Source organism: Vanacampus margaritifer, chromosome 10 (assembly GCF_051991255.1).
Source record: "Vanacampus margaritifer isolate UIUO_Vmar chromosome 10, RoL_Vmar_1.0, whole genome shotgun sequence".
Classification (NCBI taxonomy): domain Eukaryota; kingdom Metazoa; phylum Chordata; class Actinopteri; order Syngnathiformes; family Syngnathidae; genus Vanacampus; species Vanacampus margaritifer.
This window is the reverse complement of record NC_135441.1, coordinates 18769717-18790742: the sequence shown is the minus strand read 5'-3', so window position 1 is coordinate 18790742 and position 21026 is coordinate 18769717. Positions and strand designations below refer to the sequence as shown.

General features: G+C 39.8%; 2 protein-coding genes across 5 annotated transcripts in view; both read left to right on the top strand.

The window, feature by feature from the left end:
- Nucleotides 1–3723, top strand: part of LOC144059238 (ATP-binding cassette sub-family C member 5) — a 37385-nt gene extending 33662 nt beyond the window's left edge. Inside the window, exons 26-29 of the mRNA XM_077578186.1 lie at nt 472–550; nt 619–732; nt 1689–1853; nt 2839–3723. Coding sequence (XP_077434312.1) covers nt 472–550; nt 619–732; nt 1689–1853; nt 2839–2931 — 451 coding nt within the window. The 3' untranslated portion in view covers nt 2932–3723. The remainder of the gene's footprint in view (nt 1–471; nt 551–618; nt 733–1688; nt 1854–2838) is intronic.
- A 1049-nt stretch (nt 3724–4772) lies between these two features.
- The window catches only part of med12 (mediator complex subunit 12), a 28414-nt gene continuing 12160 nt past the window's right edge, over nt 4773–21026 (top strand). For 2 of the 4 annotated variants that reach the window (XM_077577844.1, XM_077577842.1), the window contains exons 1-22: nt 4773–4935; nt 6308–6412; nt 6494–6685; nt 8607–8766; nt 8843–9018; nt 9128–9238; nt 9482–9757; nt 10937–11083; nt 11161–11260; nt 11369–11505; nt 11603–11734; nt 12772–12898; nt 12992–13281; nt 14628–14801; nt 15070–15214; nt 16779–16897; nt 17402–17545; nt 17622–17785; nt 18984–19115; nt 19595–19822; nt 19890–20034; nt 20119–20239. In XM_077577844.1, the coding sequence (XP_077433970.1) occupies nt 4834–4935; nt 6308–6412; nt 6494–6685; nt 8607–8766; nt 8843–9018; nt 9128–9238; nt 9482–9757; nt 10937–11083; nt 11161–11260; nt 11369–11505; nt 11603–11734; nt 12772–12898; nt 12992–13281; nt 14628–14801; nt 15070–15214; nt 16779–16897; nt 17402–17545; nt 17622–17785; nt 18984–19115; nt 19595–19822; nt 19890–20034; nt 20119–20239 (3427 nt within the window). In that variant the 5' untranslated portion in view covers nt 4773–4833. Of the gene's footprint in view, nt 4936–6307; nt 6413–6493; nt 6686–8606; nt 8767–8842; nt 9019–9127; nt 9239–9481; nt 9758–10936; nt 11084–11160; nt 11261–11368; nt 11506–11587; nt 11735–12771; nt 12899–12991; nt 13282–14627; nt 14802–15069; nt 15215–16778; nt 16898–17401; nt 17546–17621; nt 17786–18983; nt 19116–19594; nt 19823–19889; nt 20035–20118; nt 20240–21026 lie in introns of all 4 variants that reach the window. The other 2 variants (XM_077577843.1, XM_077577841.1) reach the window with 1 other exon arrangement.

The window sequence follows — 21026 nt, the reverse complement described above, 5'->3', positions numbered from 1 at the left end:
GGAGCTAGCTAGGGGGGCAAACATGAAGGGACAAACCCAAACCATTGCAAGGTCAGAGGTGGCAAATCCAGGCCCAGAAAGTAAAAACCCTGCCACTGTTTGGCTTTAGCCTTAGCTATCAACCTAGCAGGTAAACCAGCACCATGGGAGCTAGCTAGAGAAGTAGCTAGCTAGCACCTGGGGCTAAAGCCAAACTGTGGCAGGATTTTTACTTTCTGGACCTAGATTTGCCACCTAATATAATAGAATAATGAAGTTATACTTTTATAGATGAAAATGATATAGTATTTTGCCAGGGGATTTAAAGTGTTTCAATACATTATTACATAATAAATATTTCAATAATCTGATTGTTAGCGTAGCGTCCATCACGCTAATAGACCCAATTAGTAGAACAAATAAAGCACCCTGAACCTCAGAATTGCGAGGCTGGTGTTCTTAATATCAAATGGCCGTTTGTTTATGCAACAGGACCAACTTGGACCCATGGGATCAGTACTCAGACTCGCAGATCTGGGAAGCGCTGGAGAAGACCCATATCAAAGAAATGGTAAGAGTTGACATGCCATGCAAATGAATAAAGCCTCCTCTGACACTCTGTGTGATCATGACCCTCAGGTGAGCCAGCTGCCTCACTCCCTCCAGTCCGAGGTGACGGAGAACGGCGAGAACTTCTCGGTGGGCGAACGGCAGCTCCTCTGCGTGGCCAGAGCGCTGCTGCGCAACAGCAAGGTATCGGCTGTTCTATTCCACATTTCCCGCTAGACCATTGCTTGGAACGTATAGCTCAAGGGGACATTAGAGGTGATGTTAGAGGTTCATGATTTAAAAAAAACAAAAAACAAACGCATTTTCATATGCTGAGGAGTAAGGGAGCTGCTAGACTGGAACAACATTGCCCCCTCATGGCGGGTATTATAATTGCAGCTTCTTTTTTAAATCAAGTTAGAGAAGTGCATTTTTTTCCTCTCACAATTTCAACCAGTTCCCAAAGGGGACCAAAGTACATACACTTCAAGTGTTGTGATTTTATTACAGTTTAGGTTGTCTTCTGACCTTTCTGCCTTCCATTATTTCATTCCTTCCTTCCATATATCATTCCTTCCTTTGCTTAAAACTACTTCCTTCCTTCTGTCACACCAGTTTTTACTTTACTCATCCTTACCATCCCGCTTTTCATCCTGCTTTTATGCCTTCTTTTTTTTTTACCTCCTTCCTTCCATTAGCCGTCCCTTTATTTTCTTCCCTCACACCAGTTTTTTATTCTGTATCATTACTTTGCTTAAAAATAATGTTCTGCCTTCCCTTGATACATGTTCCCCCACTCTTTTAAACAGATTTGTGAATAATGATAAAACTTAGCTATATTCTAATGCTATTGCCAATTGCTGCAATAAGGAAATAGATGGAAATATACTATATACTTATAGATTCTAATCGTTCTTTTGATAGGTTCCATGTTTTTATAGCAATAGACACAATATTCTGTGGGACTTGCAAAATCAGTGAAAATCCAGTAAAACAGCCGGGAGCAAAGGGGGGTTGCTTCAGTAAAAATGTCTGGGAGTGAATTAGTTAAAAGAAATAAGCAGATAAAATATTTCACACTAGAGACACCGTTATTTGTATACAAATACATTAAAATGTCCCCTTAAATATGCTACTAAACATTTGCCGCATTGTCTCAGATCCTCGTGCTGGACGAGGCAACGGCGGCCATCGACACCGAGACCGACGGCCTGATCCAGGAAACCATTCGCTGTGAATTTGGCAGCTGCACGCGCCTCATCATCGCCCACCGTCTCAACACCGTAATGAACTGCAGCAAGGTCATGGTCATGGATAACGGCAAGGTGCGGCACTATTTCAAAAACCGCATTGAAACAAACATTGCATTTATTATTGTGTGTTCAGCAAGCTCTCTCAGACCGGATTCTAATCATGGTACTTTTTCAAGGAGCTCAAAAGATTCATCAGTGTGCAGCCTAAAATAACAGACAACACGGGGACAGACCAATAGTATTGACTTGTGGAAAATATCAGTTGACCTTATTTGGACACCTTAGTCACGTTAATAACGTTTTTTTAGGTTGTCTAAATTGAAATTGGAAGTTCTCAGAAGTCAAGCAGCTTCACAAAACTGCCGTTAATGATTTATTTTATTCGTTTCTCATTAAATGGAATCAATTTAATTAGAAATTGTAAAACCATGTTTTATTACATTTATCATGAATTGGTTTAAAAGTAAGAACAAAGTAATTAAATATTAACATTAATCAAATGCATAAATTAATAATAATAATAATAATAATAAGACATTTAAAAAAAGGTAAACCTTTTTTTTTTCTTTTTTTTTTACCTTCTACACATGACCATATGTCTGTTTAAAAACAAAACAAACCAAAAAAATTGGCACTAGGGCACAAAATTTTGTGCAATCGTGTTTTGGATGCTTACTGAGCTGAAGGGGTGATGGTTGAAAAAAAAAGGTTTTGTTTCAACGTTAAGGCATTTTTGGTTGAACTTCAAATTCAATACATCTGTGAAGATTGGCGGGGTGGGAGAGGATGCGGAAATGTGTTCTTCATTCAAGGAAAAACAATACCGCTTTTGTCCATATGGTGCCGCCATAATCAACAAAAACTGAAAGTTGCTTTGTGCTGCTTTAAAAGCAATTGTTCTGCCAGCCATTATCTGTCGCTGGCGTATAAACAAAGATACATTATTTTTAGATGCCCTGTCAATCACTGCTTTATAGAGTGAGTCGATTGAATTGTTTTTTTTTTAAAATTCAGATTCTGACCATTTTTTTTGAATAACCTTTCTTTTTTTCCCTAGATTTTGGAGTTTGACCATCCCCTCACTTTGCTATCAAACGAAAACTCCCGATTCAGAGCCATGATCGAGGTGTCCGAAAACCAAAGCAAATGAAAACCCGGAAAATATGCATGCCATGCACAAAGAAAAACACACCTAAATAACCCAACAGCAGGGTTTAAAAAAAAAAAACAATACGGTAGGTTGTGCTAGTAGCAATGACAATGTGACTGATGACAAAAACCAAAGATCCTGGGACCATGTTTCTCTGGACACCATAAAGGACCGCTTTCCTTCCACGACACCTGCAAGCCAAATGTTACACTGCAAATGAAACAGAGCGAAAACTCTGTCTACGGCACTTTATTGAATTTATGTTGACGTGTTTCTTTTTGTTCCTCTGCCTCCAAGAGGACCGCGACATAATGTAATGATTGTTTTAGTTTAGTTAGAGTGAAATTATATATTCAGGAACCATGTTTATGAGGCACTTAAGTCACGTACAAGGTTTTTCTTAGCTGTTTTAATATGTGCCTAGAGCTGTGCAAATGCACATGTTGCAATTAGCCATGTCGTTAAATGCAGCATATCGGTACTGTTATGCTGAAACTGTTCCTCTTACTTAATCTAGATGCTGGAATTTGAATTATGCACCTATTGTTTGTAAGGCCACGGTCGGTACAGTGTGATTCTCTGTAGCTGAGTCAATATGTGTCTTCACGAACGCTGAGGATTGTTGTCGTCTGCCTTATGCTGTATGAGTGCAATATGTTTTTGATTGCATTGCTGCATTTTCCAGATTGCCTTTTGTACACAGTTGAAACTTCCAATGTGTACTTTTTGTAAATGGTTGAGTTTATTAAGAGGAATTGTTTTGTTTTGTTTGCTAATAAAAGTTTTATTGTATTCTTGTCACTCTATTTCATTATTATTGATTTTGGTGTGTGTCCAGGATGTAGTATACAGTACTGTAATTGCTTTTTGCTGCAAATACAGCCTTAGATTTTTGTTCCTACAGTATGTCTTCTAAATGTGACACAGCACTGAGAAGACCGTTAATAACACTGCCAAATTTGCATTATTAAAAAATTCATGTAAAATGGAGCTTCCAAATTGTGAAATTTAAGACAGACCCTACGATCCACATACAGGCTTCTGCCATCTCTTCAAAAATGTGCGCACACTCACAGCCAACAACGAAGCGCTCTTAAGCGGTCACACACATTCCAAGGTTCAAGAATTCTAGCCTACTTCACCACCTATATCTTGTCTTGCTGTAATCAGCTCGTATTCGTGCTCTGTTTAATACAAGCAAACCAGCCAATCCAATCCAGACTCACCCACGTGGATCTGCCGTGACTGTGCTGTGGCCAGCTGCTTGCCTCTGCTTATGGAAACCCAGCATCAAGATTTTATTGCATTTTCACTCATGGAGGCAGCATTTCTTGACCAAGCTGCTAAATTAGATTTGGCACCTAGTGTAGTGGTCGTATTGTTTAACCTGGGGGGGGGGCAACTTTAGTAACTTTGACAGCTAATGCTAATGTGTGCTAACACTGCAGCTCTGCTTACTTTTTGGCATTAATAGCGCTTGAAATTGTCTCTCCTCTTACAGTACAGTACAGTATGACAGTTAACTAATGTAATGCCTTAGTATGCAGTTTAAGGGCACGGTAACTGATGCCCTTCAGTAACTTTTTTTTTTGTTCCTCTGTTCCATTCACTCAAGACATCACAGACACTAATTACAAAGCAAATAAAGTTGGAGCAACTTTTAACTGTGGTTTCAATAAAATGGGGGGGAACAAAGTGGACTGCTAGAATAATAGTATTTAAATATGCAAAAATATTAACTAAAAAATGGATTTGGAAATGTCACTTTATTTTGACGGTCCAAGGATAAACTTCCGTCTCTTACTTTGAAACGACAGGCGCTTACCGGACGTGCTTCTTGTTGTCAGCGCTGGGTTAAACGGGCCGGAGGAGGAAAGCAAGTACTGGCTGTGATGCCGCTGGATGATGGCTGCCTTCGGAATCCTCAGCTACGAACACCGGCCTTTAAAGCGGCCCCGGCTCGGACCTCCGGACGTTTATCCGCAAGATCCCAAGCAGAAAGAGGTCAGATCATTTTCCGTCTTTTACGTTAGCGTGGACACGGGATTTTTCAGTGGAAGCTGCTATGCGTTAGCTGCGAGGCTAAGACTAGCTAGCGGCGGCTAGCCTGTTCGAGCTAGCCCCCTCCAGAGACGACTCGGGCCTGGGCAATAACAATGAACAACACCGCAGCAGACTTGTCACTTCTCGAGGTTGCGCGACAGCTCCAACAACGGGCTTGTTTAAAACACCCACGTTCACTAGCTCAGCAGGAAATTAATGCGGTTGTTAAACGGGGATTGACGTTATTATTTGGAGAAGGGGGGTTTAAAAGTTAAACATCGGTTTGTTAGTTGGCTAACTATGCGCAGCCAAGCGTGTGGTTTAACTCTCATTTACTTTAAATGTCTTCTCGGCCGAGCTTTGGGACTTTGATAATTGCTCCTGATCTATTATTAACCTCAGGTTATCCGTTGATGCGAATGACAAATGGATTGGATGTTAATCTGAGGGCAGTGCTGCAACATGCTCAGTGACACACATTGCAACTCACATTTAATGAAACAGCCATTTTCCAGACCACTTTTACTTATTTGGGTCGCAGGTGAGCAGCACCCTATGACTTGGCAGCTAGACTAGCTGAAGTTCCCGAGTGATAAAGCCACTTTTAAGCAACATCATGAAAAGCCAAATGCGAGAGGCATCCATCTATTTTCTCTACCACTTATTCTCAGAATCCCAGTTGAGCTGGAGTCTACTTGCGTCTTCTAGTGGAAACAGAGCCCAGAATGTGGAGTAGCAGCATTTTAACTTCTGTGAGCATGGATTGGACACATCGCCGAAAATAAACAACCCGTGCCACCACTGCGTTGATATTACCAAAAAAGCTGGAACGAGTTTAGTAATGCTGCTAACACGAACCTGTGCATTCAGAAGAACTCTGTGTTGAAGTCATTTTTGGCAAATTTAACCATATGCCCCTCCACACAAACTCAAAGCCTGTGGTGCATGACATCGCCAAACATAAATATAGCCCTTCACTTCCACTTTTACAATTTAGCTGCACATTATTAAAAAAATTTTTTTTATCGGAAGCTAATGCTGGTATTACTGCAGTTCTGGTTGCTTTTCAGCTTTGACATTGACTTTAGCCGCCGCTTCAAAATGTCTCTTTCATTTTGGAGTTTTGTCTAATCTAAGTCCCAAATCATTGGCTTAGCGGTTCATGTTAATTAGCTTCACTGTTTCAAGGCAACGAGACAGATGTGCAGAACATGTCACGCAGCCGACCTGTTTTCTTAAATAGGCAGAAATGTACTTGGTAGTTGGCTAAGGCCAATAGAATATTTTCCTCGTGTAAACAGGCCCTTAAACCATTCTCATGTTCTCCCCACAGGATGAGTTGACCGCATTGAATGTGAAACAAGGATTCAACAACCAGCCAGCTGTGTCTGGTGATGAACACGGCAGTGCTAAAAATGTCAACTTCAACCCCTCCAAGGTGATTTCTGTTTTTTATCCGTCATGCTTCTCCCCACATTTAATTACCATTCCAACTTGACATTTTGTCTTGATTTTCCAGATCAGTTCCAACTTCAGCAGCATCATTGCCGAGAAGCTGCGCTACAACACCTTTGCCGACACGGGCAAGCGTAAGCCGCAGGTCAACCAGAAGGACAATTTCTGGCTGGTTACGGCCAGGTCGCAGAGCTCTGTCAATAACTGGTTCACGGATTTAGCAGGCACAAAGCCGCTAACACAGCTGGCCAAAAAGGTAAGAGCAGCCCTAATAGGTGGGTTTCATGTGACGTCACGACAAGCGGCCCAACCCCAAATGGGGGGGTAGGAAGTAATTTGCCCTTAGGAAAAAGCTGAGAAAATGCTCAAGTTTTGTGCTATTTATGGCTGAACCAATCAAGAGAAAAAAAAATAAAAGCTACTTTCGCGTCCCGAAAGTAGTAGCCCATAAAGGCGAACAATTCGGGTAACGGTCGTATATGCCGTGATCGCTTCGTGAAAGGTAATGAAACTAAATACACAGCTGAACAAAACTCTCAACAGGCCGGTGTGATGTTACTGGGAACATAGCTAACCGTGATATAACTACGCGGAGTTTGTTCTACACTTTGTGTATCCATGCTAGGTGGCTGTGTCTTTGTTTTTAGCAATGCTAGCTACGTTAGCTATCAGGATGAGTGGTTCTTAAATTGAGGTCCTTCTTCCAGGAAGGCCACAACATACTGATGGAAATATATATTTATACTTAAGCTTTGGTTCATTCACAAGACGTCTACATAATTACAGAACGTAGATACATGACTGATGAGTCTCTGTTTGACCGTTTAAGTCGTTTAAGACCAGTTGTAACAGTTAGCCAGCTAGCTTGTAGCTGTTGTGGTGAACAACATAGTTCGAAAAGAGTTAAATCAGGGATTGTTTAAGTGTGGTACTAGTATCAATAGTGGTACTCAATCTGTGCTTAAACTTGCAATAGTATTTTTTTCATGACCACGAGGCCTGTGCCACTGTATTTTTATGTTGGCCATTATGGTGGTACTAGAAGTGGTCTGTATTTTTTTTTTTTTAGGGGGTACTTGGTGTAAAAGGTTTGACTGGGCCAAGTGGTTAACTCTTGAATGTTGTGTGTGTGTGTGTGTGAACAAGAGCATCTATGAACTGATGTAAATACAATTAATTACATTGTTTCCTCATGAAGGAGAAATTATGTAGGTCAACCATAACCATCTCTTGACACTAATGTTATATGTGACCTCACTAGTCAAAACATGACATTCAGATTAATATTCCATTTGTGGAATATGAGTTATGCAGCAAAATCCAGCCATTTTTATCCATCTCAGGGGGCGGCCATTTTGCCACTTGCTGTCGACTGATGATGACATCACAGTTGCTGTTTTCTGAAACTGAGCTGTGATTGGTGGTTACTTGACCTGAGCAACTGTGATGTCATTTTCACTCGACAGACGGTGGCAAAATGGCCGTCTCCTGATACTGATAAAAACTGCTGGATATTGCTCTTTAATTCATATTCCACAAATACAATATTAACCAAAATGAAGACATATTATCGTCAAGAATTTTTGTGGGTTTGACTTCGCCTTTAAATGAATGAATATTGGTCATTATTGGGGGTGTTAAAAAAAATCGGTCCGGCGATATTACAGCACGCAATTCTCGTGTCGATTCAACATGCAGCCGAATCGATTTTTAAACATCCATTTTTGATGTAAATATTCAACAAAATGTCTTACTTAGGGTTAGGTTGAACACTTGAAGCATGAAAGAATTTTATATTAATGGTAAACTAAGCCTTAAAATTTGATTTCAATGCTGTTCAAATATGAAACAGATTGCAAGCTGTTTGTTAGATACAGTGGCTCACATTAATAAGCCTTAAGTACATTTTCATACAAATCTTACAGTGTACATGTGCAAGTTTACTGATTAGTATTTTCTAAGTTTGAGTTAAAAAAAAACGCGCAATAATTGATTTATAGATTCGTATCGGGATTAATCGATATCGAATCGTGACCTATGAATCGTGATACAGATCGAATCGCAAGGTACTAGGCAATTCGTCATTATTGAATCATTGAATCTCATTGAACACAGGATTATATCCATCTTTTTTCCCCCCCGTGTCGTTTTTTTATGAACTCAAATTCTTTTCACAGGTGCCGATTTTCAGCAAGAAGGAGGAGGTTTTCGGGTACCTGGCGAAGTACTTGGTCCCAGTCATGCGGTCAGCGTGGATGATCAAGATGACGTGCGCTTATCATGCAGCCATCACAGAAACTAAAGTCAAGAAGAGGCACGTGATTGATCCTTGTATAGGTAAGAAACACGCAAATGAACATTTTGTCTGACGCGATACGAGCATTTCTTTGATTTTTCAAATGCGTGTTTTTAGAATGGACCCAGATCATCACAAAGTACCTGTGGGAGCAGCTCCAAAAGGTGGCCGAGTTCTACCGCCAGTGCCCCAGCCAAGGATGCAGCTCGCCTCTCCCGGCCACGCCCACTGACGTGGAAACGGCCACCAAGCAATGGGAGTACAACGAGAAGCTGGCCATGTTCATGTTTCAGGTCAGTGCTAAGTCCTTCATTTTGGATCCAATTCGGGATATCTGTTCGAAAAATCTCACCAAGTCAACAGCTGCGGTCCATTAAATTTCAGTGACTTTGTTACGTTCAGGATGGAATGCTGGACAGACACGAGTTCCTGACGTGGGTGCTGGAGTGTTTCGAGAAGGTCCGACCCGGCGAGGATGAGCTCCTGAGGCTCCTCCTGCCACTTTTACTGCAGGTAGACCTTTCTCACCTTTCACCGACAGCCCAATTTTCACTCCCTGAACTGAACCTTGCACCATCCCCACTGCTACTGGACCGCACACACACATAAATCAGTGCGAGGTGTGACAGGCTGTCAAGAGTTTCTCACGTTCATCCATCAGCGAGCCTTTCATTTTGTTTCTCGCAAACCTCATGTCATAAGTCAGTGTGTCGATGGGTGTGTGTGTAACACTTTAAAATGCTTCCCCTCCCACAGTACTCGGGGGAATTCGTACAGTCGGCCTACTTGTCACGCAGGCTGGCTTACTTCTGCACGCGCCGCCTCAACCTGTTGCTAAGCGACGGCAGCATGGGCCCCGGCGCGGGCGGCGGGCACCCGGCGCACGGCATTTTGACGCCACAGGGAAACGCCCTTCCTCCGACGCCGACCTCGCAGCCGGCTGGGGGGAACCAGCCCCAGACGCCGTTCACAGACTTCTATATCTGCCCCCAGCACAGACCTTTGGTGTTTGGCCTCAGCTGCATGTTGCAGGTACGACACTCAGCCGCCATCAAGGAGTTAATGCTTTCGGGGGGGGTTTTTTTGCTTTGATTAGTTGGATATGTGTTGAAATGGGGGGGTCACTGTGATTTGAAGATGAAATAACATTTAATTTCTTACAACTGACCCTAATTTTAGAATAAAAATGTTGCAATATTTTATTTGATGACAATAAATTTGTGATAGTATGTGAAAAATGGCTCTTATGTGGCCCCAATTTTTTAAGCAGCAAAACGTACCCGTTTTTATCCATCACAGGGGGTAGCCATTTTGCCTTATTACTGCCACATGTTGTCAACTCAAAATGACGTCATAGTCGCTCAGGTATTAACCAATCAGGGTGCAGGTTGCGAATGTCACATGACCAAACCTAGAGAAGAAGTGACCGCCGTGATTGATCGTTACCTGAGCCCCTTAGGCACTTTGATGTCATTTTCAGTCAACAGCAAGTAGCAAAATGGCCGCCCCCCTGCAATGCAAAAATAATTCATTCATATTCCACAAATGCGATATTAGTCAGAATACCGTGTTTATACTAGTGGGACTGCATAGAACACATTGTAAAGAACATTTTGGATTTCACTCCTCCTTAAAATAGGAGTTTGAATTTTTTTAAATTTTCTTTTACAAAAATAGGGTTATCCTAGAACAAGTCAAAATAAAACCATATTTTGGGGGGAGAAAAAAGTATTGGCGATGCAAGAATATTCATAATTTTACAGGCAAAAAAGAGACAGTGTAATTTTATAAGAATAAATATTATAATATATATATATATAATATTACAAAGAAAAAGTCATAATTTCATTAGTTTTTAATTTGACCACAAAAAAAATGATATTACAAGTACCGGTAAAAGGAATTTGTATGACATAAATGGTCCATTTGCTACCGAAGAGGGGGTATATAATTTTACAAGAATAAAAAATATGAGGAAAAAGTTACAATCTAATAGAGCGGAAAAAAAACACCACAAGTTGCTTAAATGATTGGGAAAGCCATAATTTGTGTAGGTAGTATACTGTTACAAGTATAAATCTATCTTATGTATGTTAGTTGACAAATTAAACAGTCAGTGTTTTGACATGTTACTATCAATATGAGCAATTTCATGTTTCATATATACAACCGCATCGCTCCCTAATGATGGTGTTGTTGTCCTCCTTTTAGAGCATAGTGTTGTGTTGCCCCAGCGCTCTGGTGTGGCATTACTCTCTAACCGACAGCAGAAACAAGACCGGCTCTCCTCTGGACCTCCTCCCCATTGCCCCCTCCAGCTTACCGATGCCAGGGGGGAACACCGCCTTCACACAGCAGGTACTTTTCATTAGCTGTCGAAAAACAGGACCTGAGGATCCATCGCGCCATTTTATTTTTCCCACCGTCCACCGCAGGTCCGTGTCAAGCTGAGAGAGATTGAGGAGCAAGTGAAGGAGAGAGGCCAGGCCGTGGAGTTCCGCTGGTCGTTCGACAAGTGCCAGGAGACCACGGCAGGTCGGGAAAAGCGCCCCCTCGTCTCTCTCTGACATCTGTTTCACAGCATCAGGTTTATGTTTGGGAGCACTGGACCGTTGCTTGACAATGTCTCCAATCCTTGGCCAGGGTTCACCATCGGGAGGGTGCTGCACACCCTGGAGGTTTTGGACAACCACAGCTTTGAAAAGTCCGACTTTAACAACTCACTCGACTCTTTGTACAACCGAATATTTGGCTCAGGCCAGAGCAAGGATGGTCATGAAGTACTTGACATCTTTTACATCTTAAACATTAAAAACAATATATATATATATCTGATTATGGTGGACTATAATGCTTAAAAAGTGTGTTTTGGCGCAGATGTCGCCGGACGACGATGCGGTGGTGACCCTGCTTTGTGAATGGGCCGTTTGCTGCAAGCGGTCAGGAAGGCACAGAGCCATGGTGGTGGCCAAGCTGCTGGAGAAACGTCAGGCTGAAATAGAAGCAGAGGTGAGAGAATGGATAAGCCGGGTTTATGTCACACAGCACGAGTATACATTAGAAATGGGACCCATATGTTTTTTTTTTTTTTAGGGCTGATACTGATGCCAATTATACGTAGTCAAAGAGGCCGATAAATGATATTTCAAGCCGATATTCATTTTTTGCAACAACAAAAAAGGAGGGGGGGGTGAAATATTGGTGTAATTTTTTTTAAATATACAAATTGTTGTAATTCTTAAAGCATTAATGTTTATTGAAAAAAAATTCAGACTTTTCAAAATGTAGATTTAAAAAAAATCTTAGACAATATACTTCATAAAGCTGTGCAATTAATTTAAATCCAATTAAAATTTCAATTGTTACACTCCACAATTACAAAATTGGCATAATCGTAAACAAAACTAAAAGATTATTAATACTTATTTTGAGTTGTTTAAATGTATATAATTGCACCTTTTTCATTTTAAAATGACTAATTCAATAAATCTTGTTTGCTCCAAAAGGAACTCACATAATTATAGTGTTTCAAATAATTGTATTTGTCTTAATATTTTTAAATGTTTAAAAATTTTCTTGTTTTGTATAAAACAAATTATTGTTTGAATAAGCGTGATTTCAATTATTACCAAAACAATGGGGATTATCCTTTTTTTTTTTTTTTTTTTTTACATAACATTTAAAATTTCTTAAAAAAATAATAATAATTCGGGGAGGTCCCTAGGTTATCAGTACGTCTTAAAAAGTTCAATAAAAAACGGAAATACATTTCTTTGTTTTAATGTCGAACATAAACAAAAGGTTCAGAAGGTTCCCAGGGTCAGCAGCATTTCTTATTAAGTTAACTGAACATTTAAATAAATAGTTCCCTGAGATTCAAATGCTATTAGCTTTACCTTTTATTGGCCGTCAGATTTTGAAACAAGGCCGATACCGATATTTGTCAAAATGCCCAATATCGGCGCCGATAATCGGCCTATCCATCGTATACATGGCAATTGTGTAACTAACACTCAAATGCTTATTTCTGCGTGTGTGCGAGTCAGCGATGCGGTGAGTCTGAGGTGGTGGATGAGAAGGGCTCGGTGTCGTCGGGTTCCCTTTCCGCCGCCACGCTTCCAGTCTTTCAGGATGTTCTGCTCCAGTTCCTGGATACTCAGGCCCCTACGCTCAGTGAGTCTCCGCCTCTTATTATATCACCCAGACTACATGCATTGGCGAGGATCATATTAAGTGATTCAAAACCAAATGCTGTCCTTTCTTCAGCGGAGCCCGGCAACGAGAACGAGCGGGTGGAGTTCTCCAACCTGGTGCTGCTCTTCTGCGAGCTCATCCGCCACGACGTCTTCTCGCACAACATCTACATGTGCACGCTCATCTCCCGCGGCGACCTGTCGTCCGACGGCCACCTGCCACGCCCGCGCTCCCCCAGCGACGAGCCGTCGGACGAGTCGGATCGCAAGGAGCAGGACGCCGGCAGCGGCATCAAGATGGAGGACGCCGGCCTGTCGGAGTCCATGGAAATCGACCACAACTCCAGTGCCAATTTTGACGAGGTATGTCGGTTATGGATATAATACTACAGTAAGGGATAAAGCTGAGCAATGAATTTGAGTTTGACTGTACTTTTTTTTTTTTTATTGCATTTTTTAAGCACTGCTTGCACTAGTATCAAAATGGCTTCAAACAGTGGAGCTTGTTTACAAAAGCACAACAATTAGTACTGCAGTTTGGCAAGTTTCCAGTTCCATCTAGTAACTTTTTCTTAAAAGTTGACTAGTCTCTCAGCTGACTACTTATGAAAATTTATAGATTGCAAAAGTAATGATATTATCCACATTGCAACGACAGACCTGCGATTTAGCTGAGCCATGGAGTTTGATGGCTCGTTTTATGATATTAAATTGTTCAACAGTTAGTTTACTTATGGCATTTTTCATACGTTTGTTTTGATTAAAAGGAAACACTCATTTTTACATGATCTCTAAAGAAAAGGTTGTTTTTTTCTGTGGAAATTGCTGGAAAAATAAGACTTAAAAAGCTAGTTTGGTATCAGATGAAATAAAGCAACTCCCCAAAGGAAGAAAAAAAAGAGAGCAAAACCTGGTCTGAATATTTTGTTCTTTTTCTATATGCAAAGAGGAAAATCGATTTAAACAAGTTTTGGGAGAAAAAAAATCTGATTTTATGTTTTTTAACTGTTTTGTTTATTGTAATTTGTTTTGGCTTTTCCCTGAAGCACTTTGAGATTTCTTCTGAAATGTAAAGTGCATTACAAATTAAATTTATTATTATTATTTTATTTTAAGACCCAGCCCTAATCAAAGGCTGTCTTGTTCTTCTCTAAAGAATTTTTTTTTTCCTGTGGAAGCGAGAGGAGAGGAAACTTTTTTTTCAATGATCTCTAAAGATGAGTATTTGGTTTTTTTTTTCCCCTGTGGAAGTTGCTGGAAAAATAAGACTTAAAAAGCTAGTTTGGTATCAGATGAAATAAAGCAACTCCCAAAAGGAAGGGGAAAAAAGAGCAAAACTTGGTCTGAATATTTTTTCTTTTATATGCAAAGAGGAAAATCATTGTTGCATTTTTTGGGGGAGAAAAAAATCTGATTTTATTTTAAGACCCAGCCCTAATCAAAGGATGTCTTGTTCTTCTCTAAAGAAGTTGTTTTTTTTTTTCTTTGGAGTGTCTGGAAAAATAAGACTTAAAAAGCTAGTTTGGTATTAGATGAAATAAAGGAAAATAAATAAACATTAAAAAAACAAAACTTGGGCTGAATATGTTTTTCTTCTATATGCAAAGAATTTTTTTTTGGTGGGGGGGGGGGTCAAATTTTATTTTCATGCCCAGCCCTAATCAAATGATGTCTTGTCGTCACATATTTCATGACACTCCGCCTTGCAGATGTTCTCTCCTCCGATGCACTGCGAGTCCAAGGGCAGCCCCTCCCCAGAAAAATCAGCACCTGAGCAGGACGGCAAAAACACCTGCAAGGACAAGAGCACGGACCCCGCCTTCCCCCAACTATACGAGCAGCCCCGACACATTCAGTACGCCACGCACTTCCCCATTCCTCAGGTGAGAAGATTTTCAGTCCGATGGGTGTAAAGTTGACATCACTGCATGTTTTTCGAGATCATTGCCAGCGTTTGATGAACGTGGTCTGCGGCAGCTTTCCAGTTGAACTGAAATGTTTTCTTATCGCTATGGAATTAGATTTATTAAGTCTCCTCATCGGAAAAGAAATATGATTTCATTTGAGTCCCGTTTGCAACAATTCGGGTTATCCAGGCCATCTCTTCCCCAGTGGTTTATTTACGGCCTCCTCCCCTCTGCCTCACTTCAGGAGGAGAACGCCAGCCACGAGTGCAACCAGCGGCTCGTGGTCCTCTACGGCGTGGGCAAACTGCGGGACGAGGCCCGACACACCATCAAGAAGATAACCAAAGATATCTTGAAGGTGCTCAACCGCAAAAGCACTGCAGAAACAGGTATTTTTTTCCCCCCTCTAGTTAAGCGATGCATCATTTGTTCCTCAGCATATTCTACACTGTGGGATGCAATACAGTAGCCTCTTTGGTCTTTAGTCTGGGTGCTAATTAGGGGTGTGCCAAAAAATCGATTCTTATTTAGTACGATTCAGAATCAATTTTAAATGTCCCAAAATCGATTTTATTTAAAATATTTTATACTGTCTTGCCTTTGTCGGTGTGTGCCTTTATTTGGAGCGCTGTTCATGTTGTACTCAATTGGGCCACTTAGGGGCAGTGTGGTTCCACGCGGTATAATAAACTGTTAAGTTGAGGCCACATTAGAGCAGGAAAAAGTCACGATCAAGTTATTCCAATAAAAGTGTTTTTTTTTTTGCAGTGTGGAGCCGTTCTTTTGAGTGATAAAAGTGCCGCAAGTAGCGCGCTAATTAGCATTAGCAAGTCAGCCTGGAGTAGATCATTACAATTCCTTGCACATCTATAGATTGAAGCAAAAATCATTGTCAATCAAATCATTTTGAAGCAAAAATCGTTATTAATCGATTCTGAGTCGAATCGCAGACCCAAAAATCGGAATCGAATCGAATCGTGAGACATTCAAAGATTCCCACCCCTAGTGCTAACTCCAGTTCAACTCTTCATTGTTATATGTGAATGCAGTTGCATCACTAGGCTTTTCATTACATCCAATTAGTATGCTATATCCGTCTTAGCTTCACAGCGGCTTAACCCTGTAGAGCCTCAAACGTATATTTTTAAAATGGTTATTATGTCACATTTAGGACAAAATACATTTACACTCACTTAGTAATATGATTTTGTTTTGCATCAAATATGTCAGGCATTTGTAGCATGTTTTATCGCATAGCAAAGTTGATGGGGGAAAGAAAAACTAAGTTGGCTCATTTTGTGCAACACCAAAGCAACCTTTGTCTTTTTACCATTTTTGTACCAGAATAAAATCAAAGTGTAGTCTGCATACAACTACTAATATTATTTAACACACTAGAAGATAAAATCAGTAGGATTAAAAAAAAAAAAACTAATACTGTTGAGTAAATAAAAACAGACTGAATCAGTGGGGAAAAGTGCTTTTCGCTGTGGAAATATGAGCCCAATCTTGTCTGGCAATTTCATTTTAGTAAAAATAACTTGTCAAAGCAAAATAAGCATATTTAGGTTCAATTTACGAAACTATCTTACATAAGATTTCAGTTTTTGCAGTGTATCCTTTTTATTTTACTTAGGGGTTAGCAAGATCTTTTTTCATTTTATTAAAACTAAATTATAATTTTACAGTATGGTAGACCTCACAATGTACATTTAATATCGCTATGAATTGTAACGATCGATAATTCTGGTTTTACCATAAAATAGAAAATAATCATAATTTCTTCTGTAAAGACTCCAAAGGATATTCCAATATTCTCAACAATATATTCTTACCTTGACTTTTTGTAAAAGTTTTTCTGTTAAAGTAAAAGTCACGTTTGGAAGTTATTATTGGTCTGAATTTCACCCTGTTGTGCGTCAATTGTTTCACCCCCTTTTTTGTCTTGTCCAGGGGGCGAGGAGGGACAAAAGCGAAAGAGGAGTAAGCCAGAGGCCTTCCCCACCGCAGAAGATATCTTCTCCAAGTTCCAGCACCTCTCTCACTTTGACCAGCACCAGGTCACCTCACAGGTTCGACCACTCCCGCTCATTGATTGATACATTCTCTATAGTGTGACATTTCAGTGTCATTCATACGAGCAAAATAAAAGGATCTTCTTAACTCTTTGACTGCCAAACGTTTTCAGAAAAGGGATGCCGTGGGTGCCAGCTGATTTTAAGCATTTTGACTGATCTTTCAAGGTCCATAGAAAATTATGTGTTTGGACTATGGAAACACACATACTACCAAATGAAAGATTGTACTCTCATCTTTAATCAGAAAAAAAAGTTTATTTCTACCTTATTCCGTTTTTCAGTAATCAACAATAGAAAATGGTTAGTTTCACCTCTGTTTTGAAACAAACGTCTTTTAACGTCTTTGGCACTCCTCCATAGGATTTTACTAAACGTTATTTAACGTTTTTGGCAGTCAAAGAGTTAGGGGACTCCTTTGAATGCAGCTTCAATATCTAATTAATTGAAATGCAAGGTTAGAGATCACCAACCATGACTTTTTTTTTTTTTTTTGTGCAGGTGTCCCGAAATGTGCTGGAACAGATCACCAGCTTTGCCTTAGGGATGTCCTATCACTTGCCTCTAGTGCAGCACATTCAGTTCATCTTTGACCTCATGGAGTACTCCCTCAACGTCAGTGGCCTCATCGACTTTGCTATTCAGGTAACGGCACTCCTCAAATATCTCAAGTCTTCGCCATCGTGACTTTTTGTCAATTAACCCGTTGATGTTTTTGCAGCTTCTGAACGAGCTGAGCCTGGTGGAGGCCGAGCTGCTGCTCAAGTCGTCCAGCCTGGTGGGCAGCTACACCACCAGCCTGTGCCTGTGCATCGTGGCTGTGCTGAGGAGGTACCACTCCTGCCTCATTCTCAACCCCGAGCAGACGGCGCAGGTTTTTGACGGGTACGTCCAATAACGAACCTTTGATCGTCATCAGCGAGTTTCCATGTGCGTCGCAATGAACGTGAATGTGTTCGGTGAAAAGTTGAACTTAACTTATTAGAAAATTATTATCTATTCTATTCTCTTCTATTCTATCTCCAGAAAAAAAAGGAAAAAAAAGAAAATTATCTATTCACGACAAAAAATACATTTATGTTAGCGAGGTCGGCTTTTCGACTAAATGGCAAAAGGTACAATTACCGAAGCTGTGTCCACCTGTTGCAATTCAAAGAGCATAATAATAGCTTAGCGTTCAACTAAACAGAGACACAAGTACAAATTTTAAAGCATTTTCTGGGGTAACATATTAATATTATTGCAGACATACCTAATAATTACTGAAAATGGCGGCGATGTATTTATCTGTGCCAGGTTAAAAGAAATGTTTATTGATTTTTTTTTTTTTTTTAATTTGTGATATCTTACACCAGGGGTGTCAAACTCATATTAGCTCAAGGGCCACATAGAGGAAAATATATTACCAAGTAGGCCGGATCGGTAAAATCATGGTATATAAATTCAAAACAATTATACGCAGATTTTCGCTATTTGTGGGTTAGTCCTACATTACAGGGCTCAACTGTAATTATATTTTTCCAAATAACACAAATGCAAATGGAACGCAGCAACACTTTGCCTGTATGTTAAATCTACCTGTTTTGCATATAAAGTATATTGTTCCCAGAATGCATTGTGTGGCGCAGTTAATGAAGTTATAAGGACGTTAATCCTTGTCATATGTGTTTATGTTACCAGTAATTGAATTTGTGTCGTATTTAACACGTTTATGTCGGTCTGTGATTTAATTATTATTTATTTATTTTAAACAAACCTTAACTTTAGGTGGTGTGTAAAATAATGGCATCCAGGGCTATTCCATGCACAAGTTGCATTGCTCATCTGAGGATTGCTTGTGAAATTACGAATTTAAATGTTTTGATTGTGGCCAGTTAATTGATTGGTCCGACTACAAAACATTTTTTACTTTGCAAAATCATCTCACGGGCCGGATTAAACCTCTTTGTGGGCCTAATCCTGCCCGCAGGCCATATGTTTGATACTACTATTTTACACAATGGCTGATTATGGAAGACTAATAATAAAATAGGAATGTGTGGCCTGCTAAATTGACATTGCTTTGTGTGAAATTGTGCCCTAGGCTCCGCATTGTGGTGAAGTCGGGTGTGAACCCAGCCGACTGTTGTTCGGCTGAGCGCTGCATTTTGGCCTATTTGTATGACCTCTACACCTCCTGCAGTCACCTCAAGAACAAGTTTGGCGAGATCTTCAGGTACTGAATACGTTTCAAAAGCATATGAACTCATTCAATGCCATTGACGACTATAGACGTCAAAAATTCCTGTGAACTATTTCTATTAGTTAAACATTTTTTTCATTTCATTTTTTATAAAAACCTAGAATTTTTTTTATTGTACATTTATAACAGATATAAAATTATCATACAATTAATTACGATTAAACGCCCCTTATTTAATTTTTTTAATTAGGCCCGGCAGACAATTAAAATTTTTAATTGTAATGATCACATGACTTCACTAGTTAACTAACTATTAATCACAAATTTTCTATCTGTTCTAAATTTACAGTATTTTTTTTCCTAGGTTTTCAAACTTATGTTAGCAAAAGTGGGGAAAAAATGTTAGACTAATAGAAATAGTTTAAATGAATTTTTTACGTCTATAGCCGTCAATGGCAGCGAATGAGTTAAGGACAAGGAAGCAAGCATATTTAATATTTCTGTCATTTTAGCGAGTTCTGCTCCAAAGTGAAGAACTCCATCTATTGCAACATCGACCCCTCGGACTCCAACATGCTGTGGGACCCCGTGTTCATGATGGAGGCCATCGCCAACCCCTCGGCGCACAACTTCAACCACTCCATGGTGGGCAAGATCCTCAACGACAGCCCAGCCAATCGCTACAGCTTCGTGTGCAACGTGCTCATGGACGTGTGTGTGGACCACCGGGACCCCGAGAGGTATGATATTAGGAATTGGGGATTGTCCCCGAGTGGTTGACATGAAGCTGATGTTTTTTCTTCTAAGGGTGAACGATATCGGGATCCTGTGTGCCGAGCTGACGGCGTATTGTCGCTCCCTGAGTGCCGAGTGGCTCGGCATCCTCAAGGCGCTCTGCTGCTCGTCCAACAACGGCAACTGCGGCTTCAACGACCTGCTGTGTAACGTTGACGTACGTTTGCGTTCGCTGATCTAAATCCTGGTTCTCATTTTCAACACCGAGCCTCCAAAGTAACGTTGCTCCTACGTCCCTCAGGTTAGCGATTTGTCCTTCCACGATTCCCTGGCGACCTTTGTGGCCATTCTCATCGCAAGACAGTGTCTTCTCTTGGAGGACCTGGTCCGCTGTGTGGCCATTCCGTCCCTGCTCAATGCAGGTAAGAAGCTCAATTTGCATATTTCCTTAGTGGATGTCCCGCTTATAGATCCCAGTAGTGTGGTGCAATTAATCGAAATTCAATTACAATTTCAATTATTACCCTTCACATTTTACAAAATCAGCACAATTGTAAAAAAAAAGAAGGAAAAAAAGATTATTAATACTAATTTTTGAGTTTTGAGCACTTAAAAAAAAAAAAAAGTTTTAAAATAACTAGTTTAATCAATTTTGTTTCATCCAAAAGAGTTTCAAATAATTTTATTTGTCTTAATATTTTTTATTTCTTTTTTACGTTTAAACATTTTCTTGTTTTGTACCAAAAAATGATCGTCCAACTGCACAGTGCACTCCAACTTCAAGTTTTTGCCAACATAAATGAATATATATGATTATTAATCTATTATTATAAATTCTGTTTGGTCCAAAAAGAACTTGCATAATTATAGTGTTTCTATTTTTTTTTTTTTATTGGTCTTAATATTTTTAAACGTGTAAAAAAAAAAAAATCTTGTTTTGTACCAAAAAATAATCGTCCTACTGCACAGTGCACAAGCTGCAGTCCAACTTCATAAATAAATAAATAAATATATATTATTATAAATATATACTATATTATTATAAATTATGTTTGGTCCAAAAGGAATTTACATAATTATAGTGTTTCTATTTTTTTAAATTGGTCCTAATATTTTTAAATGTTTAAACATTTTCTTGTTTTGCACCAAAAAATAATCGTCATTTCAATTATTGCCAAAATAATCGTGATTATTATTTTTTCCATAATC